General features: G+C 44.4%; 1 protein-coding gene across 1 annotated transcript; it reads left to right on the forward strand.

Moving 5' to 3' along the window:
- Window positions 1–1,970: 1,970 nt before the first annotated feature.
- SPATA31F1 (SPATA31 subfamily F member 1) lies at window positions 1,971–13,326 on the forward strand. Its single transcript, XM_051965529.1, has 4 exons — window positions 1,971–2,169; window positions 2,569–2,614; window positions 6,608–6,668; window positions 8,838–13,326. Exons 1-4 carry the CDS (start codon window positions 2,041–2,043, stop codon window positions 12,697–12,699), a joined length of 4,098 nt encoding a protein of 1,365 aa, XP_051821489.1. The 5' UTR covers window positions 1,971–2,040; the 3' UTR covers window positions 12,700–13,326.
- The last annotated feature ends 2,015 nt before the right edge of the window (window positions 13,327–15,341 follow it).

Raw genomic sequence — 15,341 nt, forward strand, 5'->3', positions numbered from 1 at the left:
TGAAACTCATGTAAGCACAAATCAAATATAAATTCCATGAGGCCATTAGATATTCCATGAGATGTTAGACAGATTTTCACAAGGGATATTCTGCAGTGGAACATATCATCATTTTGCATTTGACTGAAAAAATAAATTATAAAACATCTCATACTATGCTCGTTTGTTGACTAAAAAAAAAAAAAAGTCAAATTTGATTTGATAAAGCAAAAAAAAAAAAAAAAAAAAAAACCCTGTCAAAAACTTTCTTCCAACAAGTATCTCTAGAATATTGTGCCTTTATAGTTATGAAGAATCTCAGAGTTCATTTAGTCCAAATCCTTCATTCTATTGAAGTTCAGAAAGGGGAAGTGATTTGTCCAAAATCACTACAGAAAGTAGCAAAGCTGAGATTCCAAAAGAATTCCTCTAACTTCAAATCCAGTGTTTTTCCTGCTATTCCAGTCTGCCTCTCTCATAAAAAAATTTCCTTCCTTGAAAGTTATAACAACTGAAATAACCCTGATCATAAACATGAAGAGAAGCATAAAATAAGAAAAAATATGCTCACCAAATATGTCCATCATCATGAAATCCAGTGAAGAATTCAACTTGAAAAGGAATTTTCTGAGGCTGGTGAAGTTCTCAAAAATCTCCTGGTTTTTTGTGCCAGTTGTATCAAGTTCCATAACATCACAAAGTATCCTGGAAGACATCCAGATCCACTCAAAAGAATGTGATGTGACCATGTACACAAGAAAAACCAAGTGGATGAAAAAATGTTTATTACCCAGATGATAGCATACATTTGAATGGACAACCTATAGTTGTCAATCAGTTTGCAAACTTGGAACATACAGTACAATGAGTTGGGGCCAGAATTAACAGGGAGGATATAGCTGTCTAGATTGTCTTCAGTAAATTGCAAATTTCTTTTAATGATCCCAAGATTCTTCTGGAACAAAACCCCAAATTTCAATTCCAAAATTCTACCAGTATTCTTGCATGACTATAAAGAATGGAATACCTTCTGAAGAATTCAATATTATTACATTATGAGAAAACATCTTCTAATCCTTTGAAAAATCACTAGGGGAGGGATTCTGTAGAAGTGGAGCATTGCAAATAGTATCATCTTTTTAATGCTTGATCATTTTTTCTTCCTCATTTCTTTTAAAAATTCTTTGTTGTAATAATAATGCTAATAGCTGGCATTTATACAATGCTTTAAAGTTTGCAAAGCACTTTCACAGCAATCCTCCAAAAAGGTGACTCTCTTGAGATGAAGAGGAGGGTTATGTGGAAAAAATTAGGCAAAGCAAAAAATACATATATGTGTTTATATAAATCTGTTTTTAGAAAGAAATTGCATAAAACAGAGGGGGAAATGAAAGACTGTAAGCATGCTGTAAGCATGCTGGTTATGTTCACATAACCAATGAGGAACTCAAAAGACAAACAAGAATAAAAAATGATGTGATGACAGTGGAAAACCCTAGTGCTCTGCTAATATACCCTTGTGATTTTAGGAGAAAGTGAGGCAGACTTTTGGATGAACTTCACAGGGACCTGGATAAAAGTTGTACAAGACTAGAGGGCATAGATGCATTTTGATCTGTTATCATTGGAGGGAAGATTCAAATCAATGAGATCACAGATCTCTTTGAGCACCACTAAGGACATAGCATGCATTTGTGAGTCATTTGCCTGAGGAAAAATTGCAATCTGGGGCCTAGAATAGAACTGTTAGCTGACCCATATAAAGGCGGTGCCATGATTCCATCCTCATTAGCATCACATTATCTGACAAGGCTAAGCAGAAAGTCACAGCCACATTCTTAAGCATTGCTTCAGTTTCCCTAAAGGGACAGAACCTATTGTAGCAGCTCTCTCTTGCCTCATAATTAGGACCTCTTTGTGATGTACTGAGTAACACAGATTCTATATCCCCTGTGATGTGAGGATGACGAATTCTGGAATTCTGGAGCCATAAAGTATCCAGCACTCTGAGCTTCAGGGAACAGGGATGGCTAGTCTCTTTGCTTTAGTGGAATTTGGACCATGCTGAGATACATTTTTGCTCTTTGGAATAGTGGCTATGCTTATTACACCTTTGGGTTCTTGTTCCTTATCATAGTCTTGTGGCAATTCTGTTATGGGTTTAGGAAAACCCAACAGAGCTGCTGCCGGGTAGGTAAACACCTAAATCCCTTTTCTCCCACTCTCTATGCCCCCAAAAGGTGATAAGAAGCCTACTTGGGCTTTAGACAGAGCTAATTCTTTTCCTCATCTTTTCTCCCACTTTCTTTACTTCTTTCTTGATATTTTCTTCCTTCTCCAACCACAGTTGAGATTGAGCCATCAGAAAGAAAAAGCCTTTTCTTGGGAAGCCCTCTGTGTAGGATACCCTCATTAAAAAGCCAGGAAGGAAGGGCGCGGGGTGGAGTGGATAATAAGAATTGGTTAAAAAAATATAGAAGGTTGAATGACTAGAGAGAGAAGACTGGGGAATTTGTGTGAGTCTCATCTCTTTTGAGATGTAAAAAAAAGAATAAATTCCCATTCTCCCACTTATCCTCTGTCTTTCAGCGTCAAAGAAAAGTCCAAAGGAGTTTCAAAGGCACAGAACAAAGAGGTGAGATCTTAAATTAAGCCTTTAGTCCTGTCCAGTCTTTCCCAGCAGTGAACTTACTTTCTCTTTACAACTCTCTTGGGGTTCCATCTAAAGCCCAGGAAATTTCCTAAACTCTTTGCTCTGTCCCTTTTATAGGACTGAAGGAATGAGGGGGCAAGATAGTAGTCCACCAGTGATCTTGTAGAACCCCTGAGGCTGTGGGAGAGCTTACCCTCCCAGTTCTTTGCCCAGATTCACCTGCTCAACATATTGCATCTTACCTTGTGTCTTAGGACCCCTCACCCTGTTCTTCATCCTCATCATGACGTCCAGGTCCTCCATCCCTCAGTTCTTTTCAAAGCTATGACCCCAGCACTGGCTACATTCTTCTCCCTTCCCCATCTCGATGCTTTAATGAACCAGTCAAAATTACACTATCCTCTACATTTGAATCTCTTGCTCCTTGTGCTGTCATGCCTTGCCCCAAAATTGGACTATTTTCTCATCAGTCTTTGCTGCTTATTCATATGCTGCTGTACAGAGTTGGAGAAAATCATGAAACTTGTGATGACTAAGTCCACTACATAATTTTAACTGGTCCCTCCCTGCAGGAGGCTGTCCTTTTATACCTCCTTAATCCCTTCACTCTCATCAGAATCATTATTCCAAATCTCCTCATCTCTCAAGTCTCCCTCCCATAGTACTCCTTGCCCCATTCTTTCAGCTGAGGCCCTCATTTCATATTTTGTTGAAAATACTGAGACCATTCGATAAGAATTTCTTCAACTCCCCTCATCTCATCTCATGTCACTTAGACATCATCTTTCACTATCTTCTTCAGCCCTGTCTTTTAGGAAGATCTCTTTTTCCTTGACAAGACAGATATTTTTATAAGCTTCTTTTGAAAAACTTTTAATAGCTTTTTATTTTTTCAAATACATGCAAAGATAGTTTTCAATATTCTCCTTGTGATCTACATTTTTCTCCTGCTCTTCTCCAGACAGCAAGCAATTTAATATAGGTTAAATGTATACAATTCTTCTAAACATATTTCCATATTCATCATGCTGTGCAAAAAAAAAAAAAATGAGAGAAAAAACATGATAAAGGAAAAAAAACCAAGTAAACAACAATAATAAAGGTGAAAATATTATGATTTGATCCACATTCAGTCTCCATAATTCTCTCTCTGGATATGGATGGTACTTTCCATTACAAGTTTATTGGAATTGTCTCAAATCACCTCACTGTTGAAAAGAACTAAGTCCATCACAGTTGATCATCACATAATCTTCTTGTTGCTGTGTACCATGTTCTCTTGATTCTGCTCATTTCATTCAGCATCAGTTCATATAAGTCTCTTCAGGCTTTTCTGAAATCACCTGCTGAGCAGCATCATTTCTTATAGAACAATAATATTCCATTACCTTCATATATCATAACTTACTCAACCATTCTCCAACTGATGGGCATCTGCTCAATTTCCAGTTCCTTGTCACTACAAAATGGTTGCTACAAATATTTTTGCACATGTGGGTCCTTTTCCCTTTTTAATAATACATGCAGATAAATGTGGGAAAATGTGTAGAAGAATTGCACATGTTTAACATATATCGGATTACTTGCTGTCTAGGGGAGGGGATGGAGGAAAGGGAGGGAGAAAAATTTGGAACACAAGGTTTTGCAAGGGTAAATGTTGCATATATTTTGAAAATAAAAAGCTATTTAAAAATGATACATGCATTTCTTTTTTAAAATTACATTTTATTTCCAGATTCACATTTTTCCTTCCCACTGCCCTCTTCACTGTCACCGCCAACTCCACACTGAGAAACAAAACCTTTGTCACAAACAGGTAGAATTGGGGAAAACAAATTCCCACATTAGCCACATCCAAAAAAATATGTCTCTTTTGTTTATTTTACGAGGCAATTGGGCTAAGTTACTAATTCAGGGCCACACAGGTATGAATGGTCAGGACCTCCTGGCTTCAGAGCTGGTGCTGTAATCACTATACCATCTAGCTGCTCCTATTGACTCAATCTGTACTTTGAAGCCATCATTTCTCTATGAAAAGCTGGGTAGTATGTTTCATCTTGAGTCATCTGAGAATTGTGATTGGCCATTGTTTTACTTGCGTCCTTGATTCCATCCCTTCCACCTTCTCCAGCAAGTTGCCCTTTCTATCAGTTCCCCTCTTTCTTTCATCTTCAATCTCTCCCTAGTTACTGGTGCATTCCTATTACCTAAAAACATGCCCATAGTTCACTATTCTTTTAAAAAGCCTCCCTTGAAGTTAGCATTCTTGCTTATTATCATTCTATATCTCTTCTCCCTTTCATGGCTAAACTCATTATGAAAATCATTTACAACTGATACTTGTATCACTTTTTCCTGACCCCATCATTCAACTGAAACTGCTATCATGAAAGTCACAAAATATCTTTTTCAAAAAATAATTTTGTTGGTGTTTTTTGTTTCTTATATCATCAGAATATTCCATGTAGCCCTCCTCCTCCCTCTCCCAATGATCCATCCCATCTGACAAAAATCTGAGGGAGGAATTAGAGAGGAAAAAATCAGGAAAACTGCTCAATGCATCATGAATGATCTCAGTTGTCAAATCGGATGGTTTTTTCTCAGTCTTCTTCCTTCTTAACCTCTCTATAGCCTTTGACATTATTGATCAACTTCTTCTGGACACTTTCTCCTCTCAAGGTTTTTGTAACATTGCTCTCTCCTCCTACCTGTGTGACCATTCCTCGGTATGTCCTTTGTTGATTTTGGACCCAGGTCATACCCACTAGCAGGGGTTGACTCTGAGAGTTTATCTTGGGTCATGTTCTCTTCTTCCTCTAAACTATCTCCATTGATGAGCTTATCTGTTCCCACAAGTTCAATTAAATCATCTCTATGTAGATGATTGCTGGATTATATATATACTCATACATACATATAATATATATACACATGCATGCTTCTGAATATACATATACATACATGTGAATATGTGTGCACACATAGACATATATGCACATGCATATGTATACATATATGTATGAATGTATGTGTATACGTGTGTGTGTGTGTGTATAAAACTTCTCTGCATCTTGGACTTTTCATGTTCTATACACATCACAAACTCAACATCGGCAAGACAGAACTCATTATTTTTCTCCCTGTTTCCAATCTCCCTATTATTGTCAAAGGCAGCATCTCTTTCCCTACCACTTAGGCTCACAATCACATTGTCATCCTTGATTACTCATTCCATATATCCAGTCTGTTGCCAAGTCTTACCCTCTTTCCTTTCACAGCTCTCATATACGTCTCCTTCCTCTACTCACTTAGCTACCCCTCTGGCGCTGACTTTTGTCCCCCTATCGTAATGACCTTCCAGTTGGTCTATCTGCCCGTAGTATCCCCCATTCCAGTCTGTCATCCCTTTAGCTGCCAAAGTGATCCTAAAGCTCTGCTCATATTACTTCCCTATATATTCAGTATACTTCAGTACTCCCGATTACCTCCAGAATCAAATATAAAACCTTCTTTTTGGTTTTTAAAACCCTTCACAAATTGGACCCTTCCTCTCTTTCTAATATTTTTACATTTTGTCTTAACTTCCCATATTCCACAACCCTGCAATGCCGATTATCTTCTTGCTTTTCCTAGCATATGACAATATCACTGACTATCCTTTATGCCTGGAAAGCTCTTTCTCCTCACCTCTGCCCCCTGGATTCCTTTCAGCCTCAGATAAAATCCTATTTTCCTGAAAAAGGTCTTTCCTATTCCCGCACTTCCAGCCCTGTGCTAGTGCCTTCCTTCTGGGATTATGTATCTTGTATTTATCATTATTTGCATGCCATCTCCCCTATTAGGATGTGAGTTCTTTGAAGGCAGGACCTGTTTTTGTCTTTCTTTGTATCCCCAGCACTTAGCACAGTGACTGGCACATATCAAGTGCTAAATAAATGCTTGTTGATTGATTGATTGATTCTGCTGGCTTCCTAGTTTGGAGATCTTCCCAGGAAGACATCAAGACCCCCTTGGAACTGTTGTCCATCCTGAAAAGGTGATCTACCCCCTTTCCCACCTCCTCATCCCCATCATTATCTGAACTAGTCCCAAATTCCCAATCTAGTATGAAGGGAGAAGGACTAGTGTATCTGAACAAAAGAACTTGCAATGGTTGTGTTGGACAAATGGGAGACCCATCACTGTAACAGTGTTCAACAAAAACAAATTGTTGAATTTTTTATAGAATTCCTTTATGTAAGAGAAAGACACGCATAAATAAGAAGTGGGGAGGGGATATGAGACAGCTGTTCAGAATTCAGTACTACCATCTCCAGTGATATTGTTCCTAGGATTCAGAAGTTGATTGGTCTCAATTTAAAAAGACTCCATAAGACAGAATAAAATACCCTAGGATTTTGGAGTTGCCCAACTAGAAAAATGGCTTCTCCACAATTGAGACATAATCACAGCAATTCTTTTTCCAATGGTTATAATCTATGAAAACACATAAAAAGTGATAATCATAGGATCTTAAACTCTTTCAAACTGTCCAGGCCTTCTAGAGACCATGTTCTTTTCCACTGGTTTTAGGCTGCACAGTTCTTAAAGTGGGAGCCTATAGATGCACAGTTCACAACTCAGTATATACCAGGGGTCCTTCATTGTGTGTGTATGTGTGTGTGTGTGTGTGTGTGTGTGTGTGTGTGTGTGTGTGTGAGGGAGAGAGAGAGAGAGAGAGAGAGAGAGACATAGACAAGAGAAAGAGAGAGAGAGACAGAGACACAGACAAGAGAAAAAGACAGAACGAGAGAAACAGAGAGACAGACAGAGACAGAGGGAGAGAAAGAGACAGAGAGAGGGAGAGAGACAGAGGAGACAGAGACGGAGACAAGAGGAAAGACAGAGACAGAGAGACAAGAGAAAGAGGGAGAGAGAGAGGGAGAGACAGAGACACAGAGAGACAAGAGAAAAAGACGGAAAGCAAGAGAGACAGAGAGACAGAGACAGAGAGAGGGAGAAAAAGAGACAGACAGAGAGAGACAGACACAGAGACAGAATCAGAGAGACAAGAGAAAGGCAGAGTCAGGGAGAGAGACAGACAGAGGAGACAGAGAAAGACAAGACTCAGAGAGGGAGAGACAGAGAGACAGAGAGAGAGACAGAGAGAGAGAGTAAGAGAAAGAGACACACAGAGAGACAAAGAAACAGAGACAGAAAGAGAGACAGACAAGAGAAAGAGAGAGAGGGAGAGAAAGGCAGAGACAGAGAGAGACAGACACAGAGACAGAAACAGAGAGGCAGAGACAGAGAGAAAGACAGAAACAGAGACAAGAGAGAGAGGGAGAGAGACAGAGAGGGAGAGACAGAGACACAGAGAGACAAGAGAAAAAGACAGAAAGAGAGACAGAGAGACAGACAGAGATAGAGAGAGGGAGAGAAAGAGAGAGGAGGGGAGCACACTTTTGGCAGACTGATGAAAGCTATGAATCCCTTTGCAGAATCATGTTTCTAAATGCGTAAAATAAAATACAAATTATATGCAGTTGTCAAAATATATATTCCTTAAATTCATGGACCCCAAGCTTAAAATCCCAGGTCTGTGTACTTCTTAAAGAATCCCATAGAGGGGCACAGAACATGGCACACATTTCAAAGCTGCCAGAAGACATAGCCCCCTGGAGGAGTTACAGAATGTGGCTTACATTTTAGGCCTCATTTAGTTTTAGAAAAGATTCACATGATGAACCTTTTCTGCTCTTGAGGTCAGCCTACCAGCCGGCTCTTTTGTTCCCCTCTCTGACAGCTTGGAAAGGTGAATCAGAGTTTCCTAGAGCTCCCAGGCTTCTCTGAAGTTTGAGTGATTCTGAGCCACGTCCTCCAAGCCGCAGGCAATCTACCATTGCCCAGGGTATTAAAAGAGATTCTTAACCTTTCTACATCACAGACCCCTTTGGCAGTCTGAGGAAGCCTATGAAGTACTTTTCAAAATAATATTTTTAAAAGAATAAAATAAAAAACATGGGATTTAAAAGAAAAACAATTATATTGAAATGTAGAGAACAAAACTCATTTTAAAATGAACTTCACAAACCTTCATAGATTCCTTTGATGCGGGTGAGTGATGTCCGTGAACCCAGGCTCAAACTCCTACTTTAGAGGGAGAAACACTTCTAAAAGGGGGGGTTTCTCTAGAAATAACGAATGTCCCGTTTTCCCCCAATAGCCAAACCTTTCCCAAAGAAAGCAGTGTTCGGAAGCTTCTGTGTAAAGACCCTGCCTGCTCGGTCTGTAATACTGTGGCCTTGGAAACGAAGTTCCTGCTATCTGGTGAGAAAGACTTGCATTCTCCTCCACTGCTGAACACATCGCCCGGGTCTTCTTGCTTAGAGGCTATGACTATGTCCACTTACTCTTTTGACCAAAGTTTGGACCTAAGCTCATCTGCGGAATCCCTGTTGTCCCCACTCCCGGTCCAAACTCCTTTAACTCAGATGGGCTCCCTGCCCCCTCCCGGGGTCCCAGAGCACTGGACTGAACAGCTCCACCTGGGGAAGAAGCTCTACATCGCCAGCCTGTCCAGAACGCCCTCCGAAGCCTCTTCTTCCAGTCCAGAGAAACTCAAGAACCCGGTCCTAAAGCCGGATGCCAGTGACGATGGGGATCCACCTGCCACCCAGATCAGCAAGACCGGGGCTTTTAAATCCAAAGACATCCTGCTGAACACCGAGTTCCTCCAGATGACCCGGCGCCCTTCCACCATCACGGCCCTCACGGTTTTGCCCACCACCCTTTCGTTCATTAGCCCCGAAGTCCGGCAGCTTCTAGAGGTGCACATCAAGAAGAGGGTACATTTCCAGAGGTGGGGTCTCCCCAAGAGGGTGGAAGAGTCACTCAAACTCATGGCGGACCCCCCCCATTACCTCCCGGGGAACCCCGCAGTCCCTCACATCCCAGAAGAGGTCTCCAAGGCAGCGGCGGCGGCGGCGGAGGCGAGCCCGGCGGCCGCCCGCCCCTCAGTACCATGGCGGGCAGAGCAGCCCAGTCAGTGCTCCTCGGGCTCCAAGATGATCCCTGCCGAGTTAGCAAGAGCACCGCCCAAGAGAGCTTCTGAGGAGCACCCAAGCCCTGCCAGCGCAGACCCCGACCTGAACAGCTTGTGTCCCCCGAGTGGGGGGCCTCCCAAGGTCAAGAGTCACTATCTGCAGCAGCAATACAGCCAGCTCTACTGGGGCCTCCCTTCCCTGCACAGCGAATCCCTGGTGGCCACCTTCCTGAGGCAAGACAACGTCTCCTCCTCCATGAGCAGGAACAAGATTTCCTCCGTGGACAGTACTTTTCTCTTCAATGAACTGTCGTTCCTGCCCTTGGTGCCACAGTTAACCCCCCCTCCCTCTCCACCTGCTCCAATGGGGAGCATCATCAAAACGCCTGAAGAGACCCAAATCAACGTCCCGTTCCTCAGCGTAGGGGAGTGTGAGACCCTGGAATGGCATCTGCTGCAGAGACAGCTGCAGGTGATGTGGGGCCTGCCCCCCCTCATCCAGGGCCAGAGCCCCCTCGATCAGGACCTCTGTGAGGCAGACCAGGTCCTCATGCCTCCGTGGCACAAAATGAACGTCTCGGTCCTCACGAGGGAGCTTTTCTTCTTCCCGGACCATGCCCGCAGGCTCCTCGAGCTCCATTTTCAGAGGCGGCTCCTTCAGCACCAGATGGAGTCGTCTCTGGCCATCCAAGAGTCCGCCTCCCTGCTGCTGTCCCCAGGGGACCAGCTCCAAGTCCCCGAGAGCGCCCTGAGCAACGTGCACATGAGAATCCACCAGAACGAGAATTCCCAACTCGGGATGCTCCAGCCGGCTCCCCCCATCCTGATTCCGGCCCGCTTCCTTGAGCCTGAAATCTATGCCAAAGCTAAGGAGATTGTGCAGATGCACATCGAGAAAAAATGTTTACAGATCAAACAAGGGATCTTTCCAGACATCATCTGTGGGTCGTGGGACATCGGGAACCAGTTATCTGCGGGGGACCTTCCTGGCCAGAGAACACTGGAAGCTGCTCACTCCTATATGGAGTCGGAAGGCCTGGCTTTCCAGGATCCAAATGCAACAGCATGGATGGAGCTGAGCATGGACCAAGAACCTCTCACGCCGCTGGCCAGAAGCGTTAGGCAGCCAGACCAGGCTGTGACTCTCCCACAGAGCATGATTGAGAAACTGGAAATGATTTTGAGACACAAATACTTGGCTTTCTTATCGGGATTACCGGCTCTTTATTACGTGGCTCTCTACAGGGCAATATCCCCTTTAGCTATTTCCCAAACTGATGTACCCAACTTGGGGCAAGGGACTGTGAAGGAACAAATCGACCCCATGAGCTACAGGATTTGGGCTGAAGAACAACAATTACTTCCCCCCAAAGCAGAAGTGAGCAATTCCACCATGAATCCTGGGGGCGCTGGAAATGAAGTGTCGGTTTCCCAGCAGATAATAGTCTCAGAGGCAGTACCAAAAAGAGAAGATGCTAAACAGGGCTCAGAGGAAATAGATGATCTGAGAGGGTTAGTTTACCCAGAGTGTCCCTATTCGCCAAGCAAGTCTGTCATCTTGACCATGATGGATTCCCACGTAAGGAAAAAGGTGTTAGAAGTCAGTCTGGGGATTCCCCAAAAAGCTATAGAATCTAGGGAACTCTCTGAAGCTCTGGAATCTCCTTTACCCGATCCTTGCTTAGGCCTTGTTCCCATCATGAATCCAGAAAGTCCCAACGAGCTGCGAGGAATTCTCAGCAGCCCAGAGAACCAAGAGTTCCCAGAAATGTGCTCATCCCCGGTAGCTCTAGATGCCAAAGTTCCAAGCTGGACGTACTTTAAGGAGCAGCTCTCCAGCGAGCTGGAGCTTAGTTTGATGAGGATATCAGGGAGCCAGACTCAAAGCTGCCCCACGGCCATTCCCCTGACATCGCCCCAGATCCCCAGCCTCCCGGTCTCCAAGGCCGCTCAGTCGCATTCCCAGAGAAAGCCCAGTGGGGACATGGCTAACACCCAAGTGCTCCACGTCCACTTGGAGACGGAACGGAGCAACCGGGGCCAGAGGGAGTTCTGGAAGATGGAGCCGCAGACCCCCTGGGATGGCCAGGCCAAGGCCATCAGCTCAACCTCCACCAAGATAGAAGGCTCCAAAGGAAAAGACCAGGGTGGGGGGGATGCAGGCTGGGGGACCTCTTCTTTCAAAAGAAGGACTCACGCCCTCAAGGCTAGAAAGCCAATGAAGTCTTCTCTGAGCAGGACCCACAGATCCCCACATCCAGGGAACAGGGACCATAATCAGACCGCCCCCTTCCAGGAGCTTCCCCAATTTTTCTCCAAAGATGAGAATTCAGGAGCACTTCTGAGAGCGCCGAGGAGGAAAGAGGCTGAGAGGAACGGCTATGAAGGTGGCCCAAGGAAGCCGAAAGCCTCGTCTCCTCCAACAAGGGACCCTGAGCACCCCCAACCCAGTGGCCCTAAAAATCCCAGCAAAGTGGCTCAGAGAGCAAAATACGTGCAAGTCCCAGAGCGGACAGTTTATGCTCCCCGGGGTCAAACCCCTTCAGAAAACAGCTTTAGGGAAAAGGTCAAGCACTTTCTTCATTGGCTCAGCTTCAGGAAAAAACTTAGGAGTCAGAGCTCCTCTCACACCTTCCCCTGGGCTGAGGTGTCCCGGTCAGGGAAGGATCTTCCTAAGCAGGCCCTGAGCTCAGGCAAAGGCTCCACGAGTAAGGGATGGAAAGCCAAGAAGAATGTGGAATTCAAGGAGCACTACTACCCATTCACAAGTAAGAGCTTCTTCGGCAGCGCGGAGGCTCCCCCGACCAGTCAGGTTCACCATCCCGACTGCCACGCGGGCCACCAACACTTCTGGACCTCGGAACTGTGCTCCTGCTGTCACTGTTCGGAAATGTCCATTCAGCAGGAAACCCACCCCCCTTCCCTCCTGCCTTCTGAGAAAAACTTTTGCTCCCTCAGAAAAAGAGCCCAGTCCCAACAGAGAGAGCGAGTTCATTCTCATGAATGCATCCCCTCTGAGGAGGACAGTATTCATTTCCATTAATGAGGGCCACCGTCCTTCCCAAATACATTCTATTCCTCTAATGGGAGAGCAGAGTCTTCTGTCCCTTCACCCACCCACCCCCTACTCTGTTGTTTGGGGCTTGGGGGGAAGAGGGGTGGGAGAACTGCCATGCCCCAAGGTCTTTCTCATCAGGACTTCCTGCAATCTCTGACTGGCATTCCAGAGAGAGGTGCTGCTGGTCTACCACAGCAATGGGAGGAGAAATTAGGTGCAAAGAAGAAAGAGGATTGGGGATTCAACCAGTTTCCCTTGATATCTGAGCAAATGGGGAATAAAGCAATGTGGGTTAGATGAGTGTACATTCTGGTGGATTTGCAGTCGGCTCCCCCCGCCCCGGCTCCCCTGCTCTCCACTCTCCCCACCCAGTGTTCCGTCTTTGTCAACTTGGTGGCTCTAACAGGGTACCACAGGGCTCTGGGCCTGGCCTGTTTAAAGATCTTTTTCAGTGACCTGAATAAAAGAGAACATAATGCTTGATATTACCGATGACATAAAGCTAGAAAGACAGAATCGAGATTTTAGATGATTTCATTGTATTTGAATTCTGGACTCGAGCAGCAAGACTCAGTTTTCACAGAGACAAATGTAGGGGTCGTGCATTCATCTTCAGTCAATTAAATAAATGTAGGACAGAAGAAAGTCCTCTTGGTGGCAGTTATGGTGAAAAAGCAACCTGATGCTTTAGGCAAATCTCTAGGAAACTGGGTGGTACCATAGTGCACAGAGTGCTAGGCTGGAGAGTTAGGAGTCGGGAAGACCTGGATTCAAATCCAATTGCCTAGTTGTGTGATTTGACCTCTGTTTACCTCAATTTCCTTAACTGTAATATGGGAATAATGCAGCATCTAACTCCTAGGGTGGCTGTAAGGATTAAATGAGGCAATATTTGCAAAGTGCCTGGCATATAAATTCTATATAAATGCTTGCTAAATCATTTATTTATTATTAATTATAAACTTAATATGTGGTTGCTAAAAATTAAATATATAGTTTTAGGCTATATTATAGAAGTGTAGTATTCTGATCATGGGAAGAAGCCATCATTTCACTACATCCCACCAGAGTCTGATCGTATCTGGAGTGCTAATTTTCTAGATGTGATGTAATTTTCTAGAGTGCTACATTTCTAGATGACACATTTTTAAGACCAGCATTGAAAATGTAAAATGCATGCAGAGGAGGACAACCAAAAGATGGAGAGATCAGAAATCACAGCATAAAGAATAGTAGTTTGAAGGAACAAGTTGGAAATGTTCAACCTGAAAAAAAAAAAAAGACTAGAAATACACACCCAACCCATTGTAAGCTTATTATTACTAATTGTGATGTATTTTCAGATTTTAAAAAAGTTATAAATGGTGGTTTAAGGCCAGAACATAAATGTGTAGTACATGTATAACATATCTGAAATGTAGTTCTACATAAATAACCTTTCAGAACCTAGTCACCATGTGCAATGATGTTTCTATGAGAATGCACTTACAATTCCAACTTGGGACACTAGGATGAGGTCCTCTGACCCCTTCTATGGATGAGAGTGCTGTCCTTCCCAAACCCTCCCTACCTCCCAGCTCTTGCCAAATAGGGAGAAGCCATTGGTGATGCCTCTGACTAGCTAAAGAAAGAATTCCAGCAAGAGAGGAATTGTTTGGGGTGAAAATACAAGGGATGGATCTCTGGAGTGAGGTCTAAGCACTGAGTGGTAAAAACAAAGCTGGGCTGTAGGGGATCAAGGCAAGAAGCTTGTTGGGATGGTTCCCTGCCTGTGTAAGCCTCGTTGGGGATATCACCTAGTCTTTTTCTAGCCCTGTGGTTATTTCCTTTATCTTCCTCAGAGGACCCCATGGTTTGGCTTACCTCTTTTTCTTCCCTTCCCTTTCCCTTCTTCTTCCCTTCCCTTCTCTCCCTTTCCCTTTTCCCTTTTCTCTCCTTCTCTTCTCCTCTCCTCTCCTCTCCTCTCCTCTCCCCTTCTCTCCCTTCCTTCCTTCTCCTTTCCTCTCCTCTTTCCTCTCCTGTCCCTTCCTCTCTCCCCTCCTCTTCCTTTCTCTCCCCTCACTCCCCTCTTCTCTCCTCCCCTCTCCTGTCCTATCTCATCCTCTCCTATCCTCTCCTGTCTCCTCTTGTCTCCTCTCCTGTCCTGTCCTATCTCCTGCTCTCTCCTGTCCTGAACTGTCCTGTCCTGTCTCCTCCTCTCTCCTGCCCTGTCCTATCCTGTCCTGTCTTGTCCTGTCTCTTTCCTTCTCCTGTCCTATCTCGTCCTCTCCTGTCCTCTCCTGTCTCCTCTTGTCTCCTGTTCTGTCCTGTCCTGTCCTGTCTCCTCTTGTTTCCTGTCCTGTCCTATCCTGTCTCCTCCTCTCTCCTGTCCTGTTCTGTCCTGTCCTGTCTCCTCCTCTCTCCTGTCCTGTCCTGTCCTATCCTATCCTCCCCTCCCCTGTACTCTCCTGTCCTGTCCTGTCTCCTCCTCTCTCCTGTCCTGTCCTGTCTCCTCCTCTCTCCTGTCCTGTCCTGTCCTATCCTATCCTCCCCTCCCCTGTACTCTCCTATCCTGTCCTGTCTCCTCCTCTCTCCTGTCCTGTCCTGTCCTGTCCTGTCCTGTCCTGTCCTGTCCTGTCTCCTCCTCT

The sequence above is a fragment of the Antechinus flavipes genome, chromosome 1 (genome assembly GCF_016432865.1).
Source record: "Antechinus flavipes isolate AdamAnt ecotype Samford, QLD, Australia chromosome 1, AdamAnt_v2, whole genome shotgun sequence".
NCBI lineage: Eukaryota > Metazoa > Chordata > Mammalia > Dasyuromorphia > Dasyuridae > Antechinus > Antechinus flavipes.